The sequence below is a fragment of the Chelonoidis abingdonii genome, chromosome 1 (assembly GCF_003597395.2).
Source record: "Chelonoidis abingdonii isolate Lonesome George chromosome 1, CheloAbing_2.0, whole genome shotgun sequence".
In the NCBI taxonomy this organism is placed as follows: Eukaryota; Metazoa; Chordata; order Testudines; family Testudinidae; genus Chelonoidis; species Chelonoidis abingdonii.
Window position 1 is genome coordinate 96,592,617 of NC_133769.1, and position 22,223 is coordinate 96,614,839.

General features: G+C 50.4%; 1 protein-coding gene across 1 annotated transcript; it reads left to right on the forward strand.

Annotated features, from left to right (window-relative positions):
• The first annotated feature begins 1,057 nt into the window (after window positions 1–1,057).
• On the forward strand, window positions 1,058–21,337 carry PMM1 (phosphomannomutase 1). Its single transcript, XM_075067910.1, has 8 exons — window positions 1,058–4,256; window positions 5,964–6,040; window positions 6,341–6,432; window positions 7,234–7,333; window positions 9,640–9,715; window positions 13,609–13,724; window positions 15,008–15,949; window positions 16,162–21,337. The coding sequence occupies exons 3-7, from the start codon at window positions 6,404–6,406 to the stop codon at window positions 15,128–15,130; spliced, it is 444 nt and encodes a 147-aa protein (XP_074924011.1). The 5' UTR covers window positions 1,058–4,256; window positions 5,964–6,040; window positions 6,341–6,403; the 3' UTR covers window positions 15,131–15,949; window positions 16,162–21,337.
• Window positions 21,338–22,223: the final 886 nt, after the last annotated feature.

The window sequence follows — 22,223 nt, forward strand, 5'->3', positions numbered from 1 at the left end:
TAGAATTAAGTGATCCTTCCGGTGGCCACCTTTTTCTGGTCCTCTAGTTGATAATGAGGCCAGTCTACTGTACAGAACTTTTTAGTTTGCTTTTAGTTAGTGGATCTGATCCAAACACTTCCCAATTCACTAGAATGCATTCTAAGGGTGTACACCGTGCCCTGCCTGTACTCTGTCCTTGCCCCATATCCTAAGGTAACACTGGGCGTCCCCAGGTCCTAACAGGCAAAAAGTCCACACCACTGGACTGTTCCTACCTTATCCAAGAGGCCGGTTCCTCACCGTTGCCCGGGACCGGTTCCACACTGTCACCCACAGCTGCTTCTCCACTACTCGAGCGCGTTGCACTGTTGTGCCCTCCGGGGTCGACCAAACCGCGTCTCCACCGAGGCCCCTGATGAAATCATGGGTGTGCACTGGGCGTCGGTCGTTGCCGCGGTCTGTCGACCGCCAAGAGCGGTCCGGGCAAGGCAGATTTTAGCCTTGATAGCCCACCCAGGGACGCCAAAACTGTTGCAGACACTGGAGGTGCCCAAGGCAAACAACAGTGATTCGTGCCCGGAGTGCTTTAGCGCCAATAAACACACCAGGGGAAGAAGCAAGCAAAGTTTATTTGAGATCTCAAAGCGGGGCTGGGAGACTTAGTACGCCTCAGATCTAGCAAGCCCCCGTTTCCCCTCCCTCTTCTGTCCGGCTGCAGCATTCTTTTCTCACACACTTCTTTCTCCCCCCGTAGCAGTTACATAAGCGTAGGTGCATTAAGTAAACTTGGCCGCGGCAGCTCGTTAGTAAGTTTTCCTTCTGCAAGTTATCTTGTCCTTCTGCTAAAGGTGCACAGCCTCATTATTTCTGCTTTAGACCAATTAGAACTGTTGCAACTGGGAAAGGCCAGGAGTAAGAGCCGTTATCATCAGCCAGCCTTTTAGGTCGATTAGAGTTCAAACATGGAAGGACTTTTGCTCATCTGAGGCCTAAACAGGGAGACTTTATATCCTTATTGCCTTCCACTTTTCCACGTTACTTAGGGTTATGCTTAGTGACACCAACACAGAGGTTTCTTAAAGCTGCCAATTCAGTATGCTTATATTGTGCTGCAGACTGATGTGTCTCAGCCTTACCTTAAACCATAATGCTCCTTTCATAGGCAGCCATCCCAAGGTGTCAGCCCAGCTGGCTGGACACACAGAGTTGTTCTGGTAATATTTGATGAAGGAGATCTGGCCACCATCCTAGTGACCTGCACATTTGCCCCTCCCACAGCCCACACAGGGGCACCTTTTTGGTTATATCTGGGACAAAATCTTTACATCACCTAGAGACAAGAACCGGCTAGATGACAGGGTCTAACAGCCTCTTAGGGACCGGGTATGTCTACACTGCAGTTAAACACTCTGGGCTGATTCTTGCCAACTGCCTCAGACTCGCAGGGCTCCAGCTAAAAGGCTGCTTAAAGCATGGTGTAGACATTCAGGCTGCCCGAGTTTTCGGACCCTACCACTTTCTCTAGGCCAACCATCTACACTGCAATTAAACAGACCCTTATCTCAAACCCCCTGAACCCAAGTCGGTTTGCACCAGCCAGCCACAGGTTTTTAATTGCAGCATAGATGTATCTTTTGGGGTTAAATCTCCTCCCTGCATCCTAGTTATTTTGGCTTTTGGGGAAATAGAAAAAATCTGATTAATATGTCAAAGTTCCTTTCAGTTGCTGCCTGCTGTATGTTTGTTATGCAATAACCAGTTTACAGCATCTGCTCAATATTAGAAGCAGGGAAAGGGGAGAGACCTGCTTTCTCATCACAGTCTGGATGCTGGAGCCTTGCAAGGAACAAGAGCAGGTCTGATGGGCCTAGCTGGCAAAGCCTAGAAGCATCTTCCAGTGTAATCCCACCTGTGCTCCATGTCCCTTCATTCTTAGCCACTCCAGGATGAATTGCTGGCCCTGCATCCACATATAAACCTTTCTGAGCCCCACTGCAGAGTGAAGGCCTCTTGCACACACACAGACTAACTCCACATCCCTCTTCTTTTACTGTGACCTTGTCCACTATGGGACTGAGTTTACCCATCTGTATGTTATGGCTTTGCCTACACTAAAGGGACTTACCAGGCCAAGATCTGTGTGGCCCCCTTACATGCTTGTAAAACCTGTTGCGCCCACATCACATAAGTGCTCTCAATGGCTTACCTGTGAGCCAAATGCATTTGGATTAGACTAGTGTGTACACGCACATGATGCGCAAGCCCAGTATAATGGGGCCCGTGATGAGGGCCTCTAACTGTTTATCCAATAGAAATGACTTGCTTTAAGCAGGGCACAATATTGGATTTACCCTGAATCATTTCAGCATGTATTGGTTTGATAGCAGTGTGGAAAGCACCAGAGCAGACCACATAGTCCTCTCCCTACTGGCCCACAGTCCACTGGTGACCTTTTGAGATCTCCTAGAATCCACTGCTGCTGGCAGCTGAGCTGGAAACTGTGGGATAGGTACCCAGAAGACATTGCAGGGGAAGTGGCTGAGAATAGCACCGGTGTGGATTCAGTGCTGAATGGACATGTTGAAGTGTTTGTGTCTAGACCAGCATCATCCCACCAGCTCAGTTCTCTAGTGGAGACATGATCTATAGGTACAAACCAGTAACACTTCCCTACCTTGCAAATAGCTTGTGAGGCTAGAATCGTGTTTGTCATGTCATGCTCTCTGAGATCTTCACATGAAAGTGCTGCACAAGAGGGCAAAGTAGCCATGTGATTAAAGATGCTGACCTTTAAAGCTAGTTATCCTGTAGGAGGTCACCCTATCAGTCAGAGAGTGATACAGGAGAACACAAGTCCCCAGGCCAAAGGAAGGGGGAGGAGGAGAGGTGCTGTTGCTGGGTGGAGTCAGCCTTCCAGCCTTAGCAAAATACCTTTATCTTGGGAAGATAAAACAGAAGGGTGGTGGCAGAGTCTGCTTCTGGCAGACACGTGTAGCCCAACTCTACCACAGTGGGACGCCTAGCCTCTCCTGCAGCAGCATGGCTTGGAACTGTAACTGCTCCCTGCAGGTCTGGCCAGAAAAGGCTTGATGGGACCTATGCTGCTTCAGCTGGCATTCTGTTAACGGGATTAGGCAGTAATGGGGCAACCCTTCAGTGGGAGAGGAAGAGAGCAAGAGCAGGCCCCTGACTGCCACCTCTTATGAGACTCGTTATGGACCCTGCTGTCATGGCTTCATCTCCAGCTCCCTTACAGTGAATTCTGTGATGCAGTTTGGTTTGTCCCCAGGGGTAGCCATCCCTTAGGACACTTCTCTGCCCAGTTCCCAGATGTTCTGGGTAGGATCTCTCCCACTTCTGAGGGATTATTGATGGATAGGCACCTCCCACTCCCTTACTTAAATACAGAAAAAGGTGTATGTTACCACTGTTTGTGTCGAGGGGAAAGACATGGAACGACAGGACATGAGGGAATGGGGTGCCAATTTACTAATAATTCCTCACAGGTGTAGGGGGGATACATACACACTCCTTTCCTTGTGTGTCTCTTCCCCCTCCACCAGTCCTTTGCTGTTTCATTCCTCCATATCATTTTTCCACCCCTCCCAGTGTATTTTTTCCTCCATGCCCTGGTGGTACCCCCTTCCTGTTCCCATTCCCTCCCAGATGACTGTGTGCTGCTGGGCTTGGGAAGATGACAGCACCCATTCGTATCGCCGTGGGACTAGGCCTCACATGCTGCCAGAGCTGAGCTGAACGCTGCAGAAGCAAAGAAGAGAAGTGTGGGTTGATGGGATGCTGCCTGCAGCTCCATGTGTGAGCAGCTCCACATCCCCCTCACAGAAGCCGCTGTGCGAGCAGAGAGAAGGCAGGTGGCTTTCAAAGAATCCCTTGCCACTTTGTTCAGAGCCATGGAAGCCCTTCTGCAGGGGGAGGGGATGATGGACAGATCTGAGGTCCATGCAGCTATTCACAATTCCAGTGCACCCCTCGCCCTGGACTAAAGTGGTGCTCACCAAGCAGAGAAACACTGTCAAGGACCAGTCACTACTGGCTAGGAATGGCCTTCCGTTGGAGGCCCTGCTGTAAGTGGGGCCAGAGCTTGTCCATTACTCTGGCTATATTCTGACCTGCCCTCTCGCTCCTGCCCCTCTAGAAAATTGAACCCGAAGTGGACAAGTTCCTTCAGGAGCTGCGTGAGAGAGTCCAGATCGGCGTGGTGGGAGGCTCTGACTACTCCAAGATAGCTGAGCAGCTGGGGGAAGGGGATGAAGGTGAGACACTCTCCCTACCCCAGATCAGAGGAGTATGGGAAGGGGTGGGGGAAACAGAGAGTAGAGAGAAAGAGAGGCTTCTCTCCTTTGCAGGGAGGGAGGTGGTTTGCCTTGTCTACTGTTGGTAATTACATGCAGCTGTAGACACCTGAACACTGAGTTTGATTCTACCCACAGAGATGATAAAAATCATACCCACAGAGAGCTTGCACTGCTACCATTGCCACTTGTGCTACTGAGCTCAGAGTCTCCCCCAGGCAGCCACTCTTGCTGGAAGTAGAGCAGTTGTACCTATGGGCCTGCTCCCACTCCCATTGAAGTCACTGGAGCCAACAGAAATTTTGCCATTGAGAGCAGGAGCAGCTCAGTCAACAGCCAGAACTGCAGCTTTCCACATCAGCAGAGCAGAGCTCTGTAACAGAGCAGAGGTGCTCGTGTAACCAGCCATGTTTGTGCCGCCTTCTGTGCCTGAGCTATGGAGCCCATGAGTAGAGTCTTCAGCTCCAGCAGTTGCAGCATGTGCTTTTAGTTGTCATGGGCCTGCAAAGAGCATGGGAGGATAGAGAGAGGCCCATTTAGAGTTTACCTTCTTCTCTTCCCCACCTCCATGAGAAGTATAGTCCTACCATCTTCAGGTCTGATCAGCTGTAACCTCCATTAGCTCCACTGCCCATTGACAGCCCGAGTAAATGGAAGGGGAATGTGCATGAATGCTCTCCCATGCTTGGACATGCTCTATGCTTTGGGGGTCTGAAGGTCCTGCATAGTAGCGGGAGATTGGGCAGAGTGCTTGGATGAGAAGGAAAGACTGGGGAAGGGACAGATGTCCTGTCCTCTCACTTTCCTTTTTCCCCTTTTCTAATAGCATAAAATCTACAGCAGAGTTCTGAAATCCTCTTTCTAGCTCCTTAGCAAAGAGAGGCTGCCTGGTGAGACAACTCAGGGCTCAAGGGAGCATGATGTTAATTGCAGGGTCAGTAACAATCTGTTTATTGCTGGAGGAGAAGCTAGGGTTAGATAACCACTAAGTGCATTGCTGAGGGTGGAAGTGGGGATGGGAAGAGATGGAGGCAGGATGCTGTACGACAAGTGTAGGCAACCTATGGCACATGTGCCGAAGGCAGCACGCGAGCTGATTTTCAGTCACACTCACACTGCCCAGGTCCTGGCCACCAGTCTGGGGGGCTCTGCATTTTAACTTAATTTTAAATGAAGTTTCTTAAACATTTTTAAAACTTTTATTTATTTTACGTACAACAATAGTTTAGTTATATATTATACACTTATAGAAAGAGACCTTCTAAAAATATTAAAATGTATGACTGGTGTGCGAAACCTTAAATTAGGTGAATAAATGAAGAATCTTGCCGACCCCTGCTCTAGGAGAATGAGTGCATGGCTGGGAGTCTGGCATTTCTGAGCTTTAATCTGAACTCTGCCACTGACTCACTGCAGGGCCTTGGGCAGGTCACTTTCCCCTTTCTGTGCCTCTGTTCCCCATGTGTAAAATGGGCATAACATCCAGGGAGCTGTGAGGCTCAAGGCCTGTTTGTTCAGCCTACGGCCATGGAGTAAAGGCTCAAAGAGCTCTGAATCCAGCCAATGTCCATCACTCTGCACTTCTCCATCTGCAAGTGGCGGACAAGGTTGTGCTAATGTTTTTTCTCTCGTCTTCATCTCCCTTCCCCACCCCCCCATTCCCCACAGTCATTGACAAGTTTGATTACGTCTTTGCGGAGAATGGCACCGTGCAGTACAAGAATGGGCAGCTGGTCGCCAAACAGGTAGGCCTAGCTCACTTGCTATGTCTCCCATCAGGCCACAGGGTCTCTCTTTCCCTCTCTCCTCCACCAAGTCCATCTTCAGTTCCATCAGCACCAGATGGAACCAGCCATATGCCACCATCCAGAGGTCTACCAGTTCCAATCCCCCCAGCACCTACCAAAGCCACCCTACTCCTTCTGTCCAGTCATCACCATAGGGGGCATCCTGGATGGATTTTGTAGCCCATGTGCTTTGCGGCAAGTTGATGGTAACCTTGGCTTCACCTGACCTCTAACCTTTTCTTCCCCCTGCCCCCACAGGCTATCCAGAATCACCTGGGGGAGGAGCTTTTGCAGGAGCTGATCAACTTCTGTCTCAACTACATGGCCCTCCTGAAGCTGCCCAAGAAACGGTAATGATCCTCTCCTACCCAGCTGCTGTTTCTGTACCATTCAGATCCAGGCAGTTAGACATCACGCTCCCATTTAGAATTGCAGATCCACTGGCTTTGTTCTTGGCCTCATTATCTGTATTTTGATAGCACCTAGAGGCCCTACCCAAGAGCAGAGTCCTGCTGTGCAGGGCATTGCAAATGCACAATTTAAGAGATAGTCCCTGTTCTAAAGAGTTGATAATCTAAGTAGACAAACCAGGGGATGGAAGAGTGGAAGTATTGTTATCCCCTTCTTACAGATAAGAAACTGGAGCACAAAGATTGTGATTTGCCCAGTATCACACACAATCCGTGGCAGAGCTAAGAATTGAACCCATATTTCTAGAGTCTCAGTCCCTTAACCACAAGATCAGCTTTGCTCTTGCATTATCTAAGCTTCCGAGACACTGCTCCTTCCCCCTGAGCTCTGGACTAGATTGGGTTGACATGTTTCCTTCTCTCTAAAGACATCCTGTCATTCCGAGGCAACTCCCCTCAACTCTGTAACAGCTAAGCCTGGCTGTGGTTAATATCCCAGTGTGTATGTCTTGCTGCGCTGTAACGGAAAAAGTGGCGAGTTGTTTATTTCTGGGCTTAGAGCATGAGCACTTGATACCTGAAGCATGAGAATAATCCTGTTGTCATTTTTAGCCTACCTAGTGTCCCTACAGACGTTCCTTATGTTACACTTTTTACAGCCACTCCCATTTTAATGGTTCCTTTTCTCATTCCCTTCCAACTGTAAAAAAACCAAAAAACTGGACATCTACACATGCACAGCGGGACCTTCATAGAATTCCGCAACGGAATGCTGAACATCTCTCCCATTGGCCGAAGCTGCACCCTGGAGGAGCGACTAGAATTCTCCGAGCTGGACAAGGTAACTGGGCAAGATCCACCCTCCCCTCCTCCATGACTGAGCATTAAGTTATGGGCATTGCCCATTTCTGGCCATGTAATACCACAGCACTTGGGTCTCCTCTTATATCCATGCCAATGACTGTGTTGGTGCCTGCGGGCTTGCCTGTATAAGCTCTGGAGATTGAGGCTGTGATAAGGATGGGTGGGAAACCAAAGGAAATATGTAGATGAGATAAAAGAACAGACCTAATCTGCTGCCACTTACCAAGTAGGGATGCAGACTCTCTATGTACAATATTGTGCTGGAGAAGCTATCCTGAGAAGAGTCTCTCATTTTCAATGGTGTTTTTTCCCTGTCATGGCTGGGGATGGTCTTAGACCAGAACTGCAAAGCCAGCAGCTCCCAACTTAGGTAGTGAACTTACAGCTCAGGGCCCATCTCCAGTTACAGCCAAGCAGCAGTGTCAACTGACATCATGTCCCATTCATAGAATCACAGAATATCAGGGTTGGAAGAGACCTCAGGGGGTCATCTAGTCCAATCCCCTGCTCAAAGCAGAACCAATTCCCAACTAAATCATCCCAGCCAGGGCTTCGTCAAACTGGGCCTTAAAAACCTCTAAGGATGGAGATTCCACCATCTCCCTATGTAACTAGCTTCACCACCCTCCTAGTGAAATAGTGTTTCCTAATATCCAACCTAGACCTGCTCCACTGAAACTTAAGACCATTGTTTCTTGTTCTGTCATCTGCCACCACTGAGAACAGCCGAGCTTCATCTCCTTTGGAACCCCGCTTCAGGTAGTTGAAGGCTGCCATCAAATCCCCCCCTCACTCTTCTCTTCTGCAGACTAAATAACTATAGTTTCCTCAGCCTCTCCTTGTTAAGTCATGTTCCCCAGGCCCCTAATCATTTTTGTTGCCCTCTGCTGGACTCTCTTCAATTTGTCCACATCCCTTCTGTAGTGAGGGGACCAAAACTGGACACACTACTCCAGGTGTGGCCTCACCAGTGCCAAGTATAGGGGAATAATCACTTCCCTCGATCTGCTGGCAGTGCTCCTACTAATACAGCCCAATATGCCATTGGCCTTCTTGTCAACAAGGGCACACTACTGACTCATATCCAGCTTCTCATCCAGGTCCTTTTCTGCAGAACTGCTGCTTAGCCAGTTGGTCCCCTGCCTGTAACGATGCATGGGATTCTTCCTTCTTAAGTGCAGGACTCTGCATTTGTCCTTGTTGAACCTGATCCGATTTCTTTTGGTCCAAATTCTCCAATTTGTCTAGGTCACTCTGGACCCTATCCCTACTCTCCAGCATATCTACCTCTCCCCCCAGCTTAGTATAATCTGTGAACTTGCTGAAGGTGCAGTTCATCCCATCATCCAGCTCATTAATAAATATGTTGAACAAAACCGGCCCCAGGACTGACCCCTGGGGCACTTTGCTTGATACTGGCTGCCAACTAGACACTGAGCCGTTGATCACTACCCGTTGAGCTGGACAATCTAGCCAGCTTTCTATCCATGTTATAGTACATTCATCCAATCCATACTTCTTTAACTTGCTGGGAAGAATACTGTATCAAAAGCTTTGCTAAAGCCCAGTTCCCCAGCCCAAACACAGTAGGTGTCTCCTCAGTGGGCCTTCCAGAACAGGACCAGTCTCCTAAACAGAGCTCTGAGATCCTGGCAAATGCTGCCTGAAACAACCTATCTATGGTGGCTTCTTTCTACCCTACTCAATAGCAGAAGGGGTCAGACTACATCAGGACATGAAGGCAGATATATAAGTGGGGAACTATGGCCCTTTGGGCCCTGAACTGGGCCTCTGAACCTCCCAGGGGGAGTAACATTGATGGTGAAATGCATCAGCTAATTGAGGGGGGGCTGCAGGAAGGGGCTTTGGTTTGGGGTTGCTCAATGGCTGACCTGGACCATCCTGACATGACCAAGGCTAATGTGGGCTGGCTACAGCAATGTGAGTCTGGTACGGGGGAGAGATCATATACAGGGAGCAATGAAAGTAGCATGAAAGAGTCCATTATGAATCCCCACAGCCCATGCTGAATATCCCCCTAGTCCCCCCAGCAGTTGTCCTAGGTGCTCAGTACAGGAGACAGAGGAAAGAGGTTGTACTTGCTGCTAGGGTAACAAGGAAATTCTGGCCTGGAAACTGGGATCAGAGCAGAGAAACTAACCTGGTGATGCAGAGAGAGAGGCTTCCAAGGCCTGTAGGTGAATCTAGACAGTCAATGGAATAAGGCTTTTCAAGAATACAGTTATTCAAAACCTGCTGTCCTTCTGTTCGTCCCATCTGCAGAAAGAGAGGATCCGAGAGAAGTTTGTGGCAGCCCTGCAGAGGGAGTTTGCTGGCAAAGGCCTACGGTTCTCTCGAGGTGAGCAGAGTGCATCACAGCTACTGGGGGGTTTCCCCGTGTGATGAATTTTCTGTAGGGATCTTGGAAGGGAAGGATGCCAAGCTGTTTCCTGCTTAAAAGTGGTAGATCATCTGACTGAGTGAATGGCAGACGTGTACTCCCTGAGGAGATCCCTGGGAGGTGTACTCCCCATGTTCATCCCTGGGAAAAGATCTCAAACCCTGTTTCCTATTTAAAGTGTGATTATGGTACAAAAACCGTAGATTTGCTTCCCTGGTATCACTCAGATGTGCTGGTGACACACTAACTTTTAACTATATTTTACTCCTGTTAGCTGTACTGAGCCAGCACAGATATGCGGGAGAGAGCTTGAATTTGTTCCATTTCAAACAGCAGCAGCAGGATTGCTAACTGAGTTCCAACTGCAGAGCCAAATTCTACCTTCAGTCCCACCTACGTAATCCCACTGAATCCACTGGTACAGGAGAGTGGAAGAGCCCAGCCTGAGTCTGAACTCCCAGGTTGCGTTTGCACGGGAGACTGTTAAGAAAACTGCCTTTACTCCATTTAGAAGGAAAAGCTGCATCTGGAGCCGCTGAGGCTATAAATGTGGAGCCCATGATGCCATTTTGTGCAGTCACTTATCAGAGTGCACCCAGATTTTCAGGAGTGCTCAGCTCCCAGCCATTCTCATGGAGCACAGCAGGAGAGGAGCACTCTTGACCTTCCACTTCAGTGGAAAGACCCATCAGGCTGGGTGAGTGACAGGGCTGAATTCTTTAAGGCCATTCAGCAGGGAAGGTAGGCATGACTGAAAATGGAAGGCTCCCCTCAAAAGGAAAGCCCATTACTAGGAGTGGAGTGGAGATGAGAGATGGGCGGGGGGGCACGTGGTGCAGGTGGCACCTCATTGTCCATTTTGTGTGTAATTCAGAATCCCCGAGACTCTGCACTCCATGAGCCTGCATTTCTAGGCAGCATCCTCTTTTGCTGCCCCAGTAAGAACATCTCGTGATCCTTGCCAGCATTGGCACAGACCATTTGTCATAGCAGAGAAGGGCAAAGGCATTGCAGTCCTGTTCTCCTCAAACGCACATGGAACAAGAACAGAACAATGGTCCTTTCTCCTATGACTTTGGTAAGCTGCCAGCAGTAGGCTAGGATTGTAAGCGAGCACAGAAGATAATGGGAGCTGCGGGGGCTCAGCCAAAAATAAGGCATAAAGTGATTGGAGTACCCAAAAATAGGGGGAGACAAATTCAGGAATCCTCCTGAAAGGGGTATGCACAGAGCTGAAGAGAGGCAGAGCTGGCAGAAGGCCTAAGGAGCTCCTGGCACCAAGTCCCCCGCTCACACCACTGAACAACAACGAGACAGAACTCACTGTCCTTGAGTGCCCATCCATTGTTCCCTCTGCATTTGCTCTTCTAGCCCTGCCAGTGCCAGGAGCCCCTCTCGCTGCCCAGCTCTGCTTAGAGCATGCCGACACAGTATTTTCCATACCTAAATACATATGGATGTATTAAAGGGAAGGATTATGGGTAGGGCTCTAGCCTTGAATTTAGGAGACCTGGGTTCAATTCCTAATCTGCCCCAGGCTTTCTGTGGGACCTTCAAGCAAATCACTTAGTGTCTCTGTCAAGTATCGGGGGTAGTGGTGTTAGTCTGTATCCACAAAAACGACAAGAGTCCGGTGGTACTTTAAAGACTAACAGATTTTTTGGGCATAAGCTTTCATGCGTAAAAAACCAAAGCTTATGCCCAAATAAATCTTAGTCTTTAAGGTGCCTCAGGACTCCTTGTTGTTTCAGTGTCTCTTTGCCACAGCTCCCCCTGTGTAAAAGGAGATGCTAGCACTTTTCTCAACACTTCTGTGAGGCAGGGGAGTTGTTAGGGACTTGGTTACTGTGGGGATGGGGCCAGGGAAGTACTGTGGCAGGGGCCTGTCGCAGAGCACACTCCCTCATGGCCCTGCAGGCGCCAAGCCCTTAGTTCCCTCCTAGTTCTTCCAAGAACTTGGGCGCAGCCCAGAATACTTGCAGTAACGTTCCCCTTCCTGGGTTTCAGTTAAGGCTTTAGGAAATAGTCTCCTTTGGCCCTTTCAGGCCCAAGCCCTTTCCGGCCCAAGCCCTTACCTCTTGGGGTTTCCAGCTTCACCCTCCATCTAGGTCTTCAGATTCCCAGTTCCCCCTCCAGTTAATTTGGTGCCAGGGAGTTCTGTCACTCCCACTGCAGCTTCTGGCTCAGGTGGGCAAACTTGGCCTGAGGGCTACATTGGGGTTGCAAAACTGGATGGAGGGCCAGGTAGGGAAGGCTGTGCCTCCCCAAACAGCCTGGCACCTGCCCCCTATCTTCCCCCTCCCACTTCTCACCCCCTGAGTGCCCCTCTCAGAACCCCCCAACCCATCCAACCCCCCCTAGTTCAGAGGTGAAAGTAAGCCGGTCCAGTCTGGCGTACCAACAAGAGCCAGTACGCTGTACTGGACCGTACACTGTGCGGGCAGCCCAGAGCCCTTTGAATCCCGGCCGCTGCTCTGGCGGCCGGGCTGGGGCCAGGATTTAAAGGGCTCCAGGCTTCCCTCAGCGACAGGAGCTCTGGGCCTTTTAAATCCCTGCCCCAGCCCTGCAAAGCTTGGGGCTCCCACTGGCAGCCAGAGCCCTGGGCCCTTTAATTTGCCCCTGAGCCCCAGGGGGCTACCAGCCACCTCTGCAGCTAGGAGCCCCTGGTTGATTTAAAGGCTTTGGGTCTCCCAGCCACAGCTGGTTCCCCAGGGCCTTTAAATCTTGAGAGGCCACCCCTCTTCCGGATGAGGCCACACCAGTACAGCTGGAGTCCTGAGGGGGGCAAGTCCTGTAAATTACTTTCACCCCTGCCCCAGTTCCTTGTCCCCTAACTTCCACCTCCCGGGACCTCCCGCCCAGACCACCCCCTGGGACCCTACACCTATCCAACCTCTCTTGTCCTCTGACCACCACCCCTGAGAACCTCCACCCCATTCCCTGACTGCCCCCCAGAACCCGCTGCCCCTTATACAACCCCCCGGCTCACTTATCACTTACCATGCCGAGCAGAGCAGCACGTCTGGCTGCCGCACCAGCTAGAGCCAGACACACTGCCGCTCTGATCAGCAGGAGCGCACAGCTCTGCTGCCTAGAGTGCAGCCAGCGTGGCTCGGCGGGGAGGGAGGGGCAGGACGGTCCCACTGGCCGGATGTGGCCCACGGGCCGCAGTTTGCCCACCTCTGTTCTGGCTCCCTTGGGGAGTCTTTTCCCCAAGCCTTCTCTTACCCTGGTGTCTCAGCACCATTCCTCTGGCCAAGGGATTCCACAGCTCTTCCATGGGCTGTGCACAGAGTCAAGTTCCCCTGCGTGCTTGGATCCAAGCTCACTCCAGAGTCTCTCTTCTTCCACCCATCTCAGCCAACAGCTGGGTTTTATCCTAGATCAGGAGGTAACACCCTGACTAACACCTGGCCCCTATTCTCCAGCTTCTCTGCTGCCTCCTTAAACAGCTGTTCTTTAAAGGGGCCATGTCATGGAACAGGGTTGGCTAGCCCCAGATCCCACTACACCTGAAAGGGGACAGACCACTCTAGTACAGTATCTCTGGCAGATTTCTCTGGAGCAAAGCAGGACCTCCTCCCACCCACACCAGCCTCACTGGTTCCTGCTTGTGCCCTTGGCTGGAATCACAATGGCCTTGCGGATGCCATCACAGCCCATTGCCATAGAAACAGCAGCTGCTGTCATCCTGATATGCATTACAGACTCGATCACTGTGGCTGGGCTGGCGCCTGCCTGGACCACATGGATAGACATTCCCCTTTGCCCCAGGGTAGCGAGGTCTGGAATTCACCCCGCACCCTTCCAAAGGCAACCTGCTCGCCTAACAACCTCCCTTCTGCTGGCAGGTGGTATGATCAGCTTTGATGTCTTCCCTGAGGGCTGGGACAAGCGCTACTGCCTCGACATCCTCAAGGACGAGCGGTTCGACACCATCCACTTCTTTGGGAATGAGACAACCCCAGTGAGTATACCGGGGGCGGAGGGGCATTTCTCTCCTCTAGGCTGGCAGCCTTTCAGAGGAGAGGGCAGGGAGTCTTTCTCCAGCTATAGAGACTTCATCTGACTCCCTTTGGAATTGGTATCAAGCAAGACTGCCCTCTAGTGGGGAGAGGGGGATCTCTCTAGTGCAGATGAGGGCCTGAAACTGTACCATAGCAGGCTGCAATCCCAGCAGAACTTGCATCTCCGGGGGTGAGTGCTGTAAGAAATTATGTTGAGGATTCAGCAGGTGGTTCTCTTCCTTCTGAGTCATTACTGACCTAGTGGCCCAGCACAGGTCTGGGAAAGGCTATGCTGCTGAAGGTGCCATTTAACCAATGAGATGTAAACCAAAACCTCGCCCACTTCCGTAGAGGCTTTTCAGTGTAAACAGGAACAGCTTTGCCTACTCTCTGGAGTCAGTTACAGGATGATCCTTACCTGCTGCAATAAGCTGACTCGGGCATCTCCACCAACGAAGGGGGGTGGATGTTAGCCAAGCTCCAGCGTGGATAACTACATTGTATTGCTCTAAAATTCTCCCATCAATTCAGATGGATGTGGTATTCTTCACTTCCTATCCTAAACTGCTCCACAGTGTTGTAGCTGCAGAACAGCAGTGTAAGCAAGGACCTTTCCCACCTACTCCATTAGCACAGTTCACATGCTGCAGCAACCCATATTCCCCCATTTCTCAGGCTTTGCATTTGGCTTTGTTGGCAGCAGCATGATGATAAAAATTAGCTCCATTCCCGCTATAGAGTTGACAGTAGTGCCTCAGCTGAGACCCTAATCCTCTCTCTCTCCCTAGAGCCGCTCCCTAAGGTGACCAGATGTCCCGATTTTATAGAGACAGTCCCAACTTTTGGGTCTTTTTCTTACATAGGCTCCTATTACTCCCCACCCCCGTCCCGATTTTTCACATTTGCTGTCTGCCCCATGTGGCTCTAAGGAGGTGGGAGCAGTAGGGTGACCAATGAGTCACTTGCTTCATTGAATCAGCAAACCCCATGGAACCTTTTCTCAGCAGGATCAAAGCCTGCTAACCACGTGATGTGAGTGTTTCAAGCAAATGCTAGTAGCCTGTTACGAGCTGCCACATTCCCCTCTAGCAGCAGAGGTGGCTGCATTTTAGTGGCAGATGAATGACCCTTCTACAGAGTGTCCAGTGCATTGGAGGTTGTGTAAGATAAAGCAAGCTACAGCTAGAGAGGGGGTTATGGTTGTTATTACTATCCTTCTCCCTATTTCCTTTTCCTCCTACAGGGAGGGAATGATTATGAAATTTATGATGACCCCCGGACAGTAGGCCACAGCGTCCAGTCTCCCCAGGACACACTCAGGAGGTGCCAGGAGATCTTTTTTCCTGAGAAAGCTAATGAATCGTGACTCTGATACCCCTTTTTCAGCACCCTGCCTCCCAAGATCCCACATCATGAAAACCACCTTCATTTGAGGACTCTGCGCAGGGCCCTTTGAAGAAAGGCTTCCAGAGCTGGTTGTGAGGGAAAGATTTAAACTGAGATGGCGGAGGGGGGATAGGGATGGGGGGTTACTAATCTTCCAGTACCCCCAGTTACAGGTGGGCTTTGTGGGACCAGACTCCTCCCTGCCACCAAACAGACTCTCTTCCTTTTCAGGGTGAATTCTCAGTTCTTGGTGGGAGATGGTTCCCTGCTCTGTTGGTCTGAGGCATTTGTAGGGCCCAGTCACTACCGTCTCACTCTCTAAACGTATTTGCACAAGGGATGCACTCCTCATCAGTTAGCACCCTTAACTAGGAAGCAGAGTCTGGGACCCCCATATGGGACCAATCCTTAAAGGTGACCTGCAAAGGGTTTTAAAAAATGATCAGGGCCATAACCCCATGCTCTGGGTGGCCCTAGCCTCTGATTGCCAGAAGCTGGGACTGGATGACAGGGGATGGATCACTCAATAGTTGCCTGTTCTGTTCATTCCCTCTGAAACATCTGGCACTGGCCCCTGTTGGAAAACATGATAATGGGCTAGATGGACCATTGGTATGACCCATTATGGCTGTTCTTATGAGCTTGTGCCCTTTCCAGCTTAGTCAAGTTTATAAAGAAGGCCATTATTTCTTTAGTGTTCATATATATATAGAAAAAGGGTGCACTGGGTTTTTGTTTATACTAGAAACATCAGGAATGTTGTGGCTGATCTCTGATTTTGCTGGAGGACTTCTGGGAGGTCACTCACTCACTCATGCCCGTCACCCCAATCGGGGTATGGGCCGCCAACCACAGATCTCCAGAGTCCTCTATCCTGGGCTATTCGCTCTAGCTGGTTCCAGGTGCAGCCAACTAACATCACCAGACAGGCACTGCGGTGGAACCCCCAAGGCAAGCGGAAAAGAGGCTGTCCAAGAAACACCTGGCGACGCGACTTTCAGGCTCTGGGAGGTCTGTGGGGATTTATTCTCTCCTTAGCGCCTCAGTTGAAGAGGTTGGGAAGTGGAAACTTTAACAGACACTCTTCTAACCAAGAGTTAATAAGGCATTGGAGTTGGGTGGGTATTAAGTTAAAGAAAGAAATCTCTGGCAGTTTCAGCAGTCTGACTGTTAAGCCCTTTTCTCCCCCAGTTGCTCAAGTCTTCCTCTCTGGAGAAGCTGTGAATTGATGACATCACCAGACACCCTTGGGACTGCCAGCCTAGACCAGAGCTGGATTTCTAGTTCAAAAAAACCCCACCCTTTAAAAAAACAACCCAACCCTTTCAAGCCTTCTTTATCCAGCTGGAAACATAGCACAGAACAGCTCTAATTTGCCCCCTCCCCTTTTGCTAATCACCTTTAAGGAGGCAGGTGCCCATCTGCCTAGGGCTCCTCAGGCCATGCTGCTAGTTCTTCTCTTTCCGTTCTCTCTCTCCTGCTCTTTTTGACTTCTGTTTTTCCTTCCCTCTTTAGATTTTCACTTTGATTGATTGCTGCTCTCTCTCGCCCCTGTAAACCAGAGTGGCTCTTTGCCTCTTCATAGTGGCTAGACCACACATAGAGGTTTCAGAGTCTCCTCCTGCTACTTAGCTAATAGAGCAGGCTCCCAATTTCCAGGTCTCAGCTCAGGCAACAGAAGTGGGCTCATCCTTTTAGAGCCCAAGTTGTCTGTGGATTGAACATACAGATTCAGCTAGGGGGTCACTTGTTGTGTGGTTCCCCTACTCTGCTATGCTCAGCAGCACACTCTGGGCAGCCTGCTTTTCAGAGAGGCTGAGCACCTTGTGACACCAGTTTGAAATCAATGGGATCCCTGGATGCTTAGCCACTCTGAAAATGGGGCCTTTGCTTTTCTGGGAATGGGATGTCTATTGGTGGCCCTGTGGGACTGAGCTCAGTGTTTGAGGAAGGGGGCTGGAAGAACTTGCCTGAGGCTGACGCTCTGAGCGTGTTGACTGTTCCTGGAGATAGGTGCAGTGGGAGCAGAGATGCAAAGTGGGTGACTTTACAGGAACCAGCTGCTGCTTTCCCCCATTTCTGAGCTTATCTGTGCCATCTGTGCAGGGTTACACACCTTCCCCACCCCTCTGTGCTCTGCCCTGCACCCACTTGGGACTTGCCTGGGTTCACCTTCCCAGGGGTCCTCTACTGCAAGGTGGGCAACACTGGCTTCCCTACTCAGCTGGGAACTCCAAGGGGCTTTCTTTGGTGGTGCTAAGCATCACATGGAGTTGTGGGCACTTGGCCTTGCTGAAAACCAGGCCAAGAGGGGCTTGAACTGTGCATTAGCAGGAGCCCAGGGCAGCATCTGCTACCATCCTTGGCAAAAGCAAAGATTGAGCCAGGCCTCCAGTTCTAACCTTTCCCTGCCCATAGGCCTCCACCTGGCCTGGCAGCGACAGCAGTGGTGGTGAGGCAGCACCATGGGAGGGAAGGGGCTTGTACCACCATTTTCAAAAGCCACTTCTGACTCTGGGGGGGCCTAACCAGTCCCTCAGGCCCTGCTGTGCCGAGAGGCTGAGTGCATGGTGTGCACCTGCTCAGCGCCTCGGAGCAGCAGGCCCCGGGTGACTTAGCTTGGCTGCCTCCCATTAGCACTGGCCCTGCTCTACTGCACTGATGTGGGCAAGGGCCCAAATGCAAGTGTGGAGGGAAGGGGCAGGACTGGGCTCCTTGGCAGGGTTTAGGGTGGGTGAGAGCCTGTGCCCTGCCTGAGTAGCAGCTTACGGGAGAAGAGCCTCTGTTTGACCACACCCCATGGGTATGTTCCTAGGAAGCGCTTGTGTGCACCCCCTGTTCCTAGAGCCCTGTAGTCACTCTTTCTGCCCCCTGGAAATCATCACCAGGTGCTAGTTGTCAGACCCCTCCCAAAGGGCTAGATGGGGGTCTGCACACCCCAGGGCACATCGCAGCTGAGAGGGCCACTCTGCCCTAGCAGGGAGTGCACTGGAGGCCATGCTGTTACGTGAGAGGGAAGATGGGAATAATTGTTCTAGAATTTATCATCTCTGTTTTTTTTCCATCTGTTTTCTAACCCTGTATTTGTAACCCCGCTGGGTTGATCTCACTGTGACAGGTGGAGAGGGCATGAAGTGGGAGCCCTCCCTTCTCACAACAACAGGAAATTGAGCATTCAGTAGCCCATGAAGGGCTACAAAACAGGGAGTATGCCTCCTTTGTGTTACACCTCTGACTAGCCACAAGGTGGCTGGACCTATGAGCACGCTCCTCTGCCTTCCCCCCTGCTCTGGGGTGCAGGAGGACTCACCTTGTACTGTCCACAGCTGATATCTACCATGATGAAGCAGGAATGTGTCTGTTTGTTTGAACATGGATGGATGTGTCAGTGACCAAGGAGACAGGTGGCTCTGGTCACATCTGCAGTAGAGCCAGGCAGCTCCTGTACAATTGATCTTAAGTGTTTAAAATAAATTTAACAAACATTAAAATACTAAATGTGGCCATGGAGTGCTGTGTGCTTTGTACCTCAGTACTTGTGCAACCCACTGCAGCCAAGCCCAGCAACAGCTAGCAGGGGCTAGTAACAGAAGGGGAGCCAGATACTTCTCTCCTGCTGCAGCTCTAAGGATCCTGGGGACAGTCCTGCAGTGAGGGCCCTGCCTATGTCAGGCAGATGAAAGAGCCAGGACCCAAGAGAGAGGCAAGAGGCAGGACTCATGGGAAAGTCACTTTGAATGATTTATTGCCAGTGTTACAGAAGTCGACAAGGTCAGACAGGTGGGAACCACACCAGAGTTGTAAAAAAACACAGCTAAGTTTTTAGTTTACTTCCAAAAGAACCAAAGAGTTTGTCGGGGCCAAGCCAGCTGCCCATTCCAGGAGGGATGCGAGAGGGAGCTGCAGTTTCTGGCATTTGTTGCTCCATAGGGAGCAGACAGGGGTCGCTGCTGTTTAATCAAAGAACAGCAGTGAGGATGTGGTAGAGCTGCCTCAGTATTCAGGACAGAGTTTCCAGTGGGGAAGAGGGAATAACCTGGTCCCCTGATTAGTTTGCCCTCAAGGGCTGAGGCAGGTGTTGCGTGAGATGAGCAGACTACAGCATTCCTTCCTCCACCTCTCTCTCACACACGTGCAGCAGCTCACAGACCAATGGGTTCCAAAGGGTATTAAGCCCTGTTATGAATCACTCTGGGATAGGCCAGATCCCATTCAACAGTGCCAGTACAAGTTTTGCCATTGACTTCAGCGGCAGAAGGATGGGGCTCTAACAACCCTCAGTCCTTGAACAGTTCAGCTTCACAGCAGGGGTAGTGAGGCTCTTGTGACTCAGAAGGACTTCCCCCTTTGCTCCTGGGAGTGTAACACTGCATCCTTTAGAGTAGCAGTGGCACAGCCTGAACCCATTTGGGTAGAGGGAAAAAGGAGGGCAGGTATACCAACCAGACTTGATGGGCCACTGATCTCACCAGTTACCTCAGCGATGCATGGATACTGGGCCAGGCTCCAGAGCATAGTAGGGTCAGGCATTTTAGGCTTCAGCATAGTCCTGGCAGGATGGTGTCCCCTCTTCGAGTTATGGCAGAACCCATGCTCCCATGGTAATAGAAGCAAGAGAGGGGAAAACTGCCTTCTAACCACCATACAAAGCCACTTGACAGCACTGCCTCCTAAGATGGGTGCTGCTCATGCACATGTGCTTTTGCTCTCTGGACCAGGCAGCCCTTCCACTGCCAGGGGCATCCTGCCACTCAGCAAAATTGACTTTGCCCACCCCCTCCACCATTGTTGCTGTGCCCGGGCAATGTCCATTCAGCTCCAGCAGCTTAACCCTTTGGAGAAGGCCAACATCCTGAGGACCAGCCCCAATAAGTCCTCAGGAAGACATGTTCAATTACAGAGTCTCCAAAAGGGTTGATTCAGGTCAAGAAGCAGATAGTATCAGTGTGCACGGAGCTGCAGCCCTGGCTAAACCCCTGGTCAATACACATATCCTTACACTGGAATGTGCCTCAGCCTGCCCATAGTATGCAAACCCATGCCACCCATGCCCTGCACAGAGCCCCTCCCTGCTCCTGACAAGCTGCATTGGGAGATTTGCCTACTCAGGATATTTATAGAAAGACCAGAAATTAAGTTTGTGTTGTAGCAGTGACCCTGTATGCTCCAGGAGGAGGTGTCTGGAGAGACCCCTGTACTATAACTGGAGGAAGCAGTGACTGAGGAGGTACACCTAGGCAGCTGCATTCCCACCATGAACTGCATAGCCAACTAGACTGCTACCCCTGAGAACATACTGCTACCTATGCCCTTCCTCCATCTCCCTCACTTCCCACCCCACAGCCAGCAACACAAACATACACAAAGGGAATTTACATTAGCAAGAGGGGAGGAGAGCTGTAGCCGAAAACTCAGGTCAGCTCCATCCAAAGAAAAGTGCTTCTTCACCTGCAACACCTCTAAACACAGCAGGAGTGCAGAGGGATCTTCAACCCCAGATCTCTGGCCATGCAGCAGCACAGAGCAGTAGCTACCAGCTCAGACCTCTGCTCTGCTATCCATCCATTATCAGTGCAAGAAATCACCGGGTCGGGGGTGAACCTAGCAGGGCTTTTCCATCTGCAGTATCTATGGTGCCGTATGTGATCAGGATATTAAGAGTTCCTTCTTCAACCATCAAGCCCAAGTCAGCCCTGGCACAATCCTCCCTATCCTGTCCCAGGAGCACACCATGGTACCATAGCAACCACAGCAATTATGCCATGGAAATCCACAGGGTCACAGAGACAGACAGAATTGCCACAACAACTAGGACACTTAAACACAGGAGCAAACCATGGGCGTTTGTGTGTGTGTGAGAGATAGGGGAGCAGGAACCAGACCGTACCACGCTAGAAGAAACTTGAGAAGAGTGCCTCCTAAAAAAGAAAAATCTTACATTTTGCATTTGCAAAGATTTATTATATTAAATTGCTTAAATAAGTTAATCAACTTAACCTTAAGCAGGAAACTATTTATCCAGCTGTGTAGCTAGTGAGGAGCATTCTTGAAGATTAAAGACAGCATCTAGCCTACAATCTGGTGAGTCTGCATGACTTGACAGCACATCAGTAACTAGAGTCTAGATTTATTCCCATTGCCTTCTTGGTTTAGTATGCTTTTTCCTGGTCTCTCTCTCTCTCTCTCACACACACACACACAAAACAATAAACACCACACAAACATCTATACAGGGCTGTTTGACCTGTGAACATCTGAAGGAGGAAGATTTCTAAAGGAGTATGAGTAAGATTGTAAATACCAACTAGCACTTCTAATGGACCTACAAAGCGCAGGCCTCAAAATGGGTAGGACTGAGGGAGAATAGACTTCATCATCCCAATGGGGAAATGGAGGCAGAGAGATTAAGGTTCAGAAAAGCATATACTGAGACACCTAGGCCCTGATTTGCAGACATGCCATGCACACACAACTCCAAATGAAGTGATTGGGAACTGTGGGTGCTCAGCACCTCTGAACATCAGATCCAAGATGATTCAGATTGGGCCACTGAAATCGAAGCACCAAGAAATAAGAATCAGAGATCCCTTCTGAGCCTGTTGCCTACATGACTTGCCCGAAGCTGCACAGTGAGTTTATACAGATTAGAGTCGAAGTCTCCTGGTGCTCTAACAGGAAGAGGTTTTCAAAGCTAACCTCATTGTTTTTAGGACACCCTCCTCCACACTAATGAGATTTAGCAAATCTCAATCACGTGTAGAGATCTGAGGGAAGGGTTGTGGGGGAGAGACTTAATTCATATTTTAAAAGACTCCCACATCCCCCTGCACAGTGGTACATTCCATTGCCTTAAAAAAAAAAATTAAAAAAAAAAATCCAGCCCATTGGTATATTATTACTCCCCAGGCTCAGGATGCCAGTATTTGGGGGAAATTAAAGAGAGAGGAGGAAAAGGGGGTGCAAATGAGCTTCACTAGAGCAGTGGCCAGATCCAAAGCCCCTGGAGCACAGCTGTTCACTCTGCAGCTGCTCAGAGCCAGCAGGCAGGTGTATAAAATGACCTGGAGGAGGTA

What these genes read in the sequence shown, in the direction of transcription:
- PMM1 (XM_075067910.1), top strand. Translation starts at nt 6,404, where the DNA reads ATGGCCCTCCTGAAGCTGCCCAAGAAACG. An exon ending in CTGAAGCTGCCCAAGAAACG is followed by an intron (nt 6,433 to 7,233) that starts GTAATGATCCTC and finishes ACACATGCACAG; the next exon opens with CGGGACCTTCATAGAATTCC. An exon ending in TTGGGAATGAGACAACCCCA is followed by an intron (nt 13,725 to 15,007) that starts GTGAGTATACCG and finishes TTCCTCCTACAG; the next exon opens with GGAGGGAATGATTATGAAAT.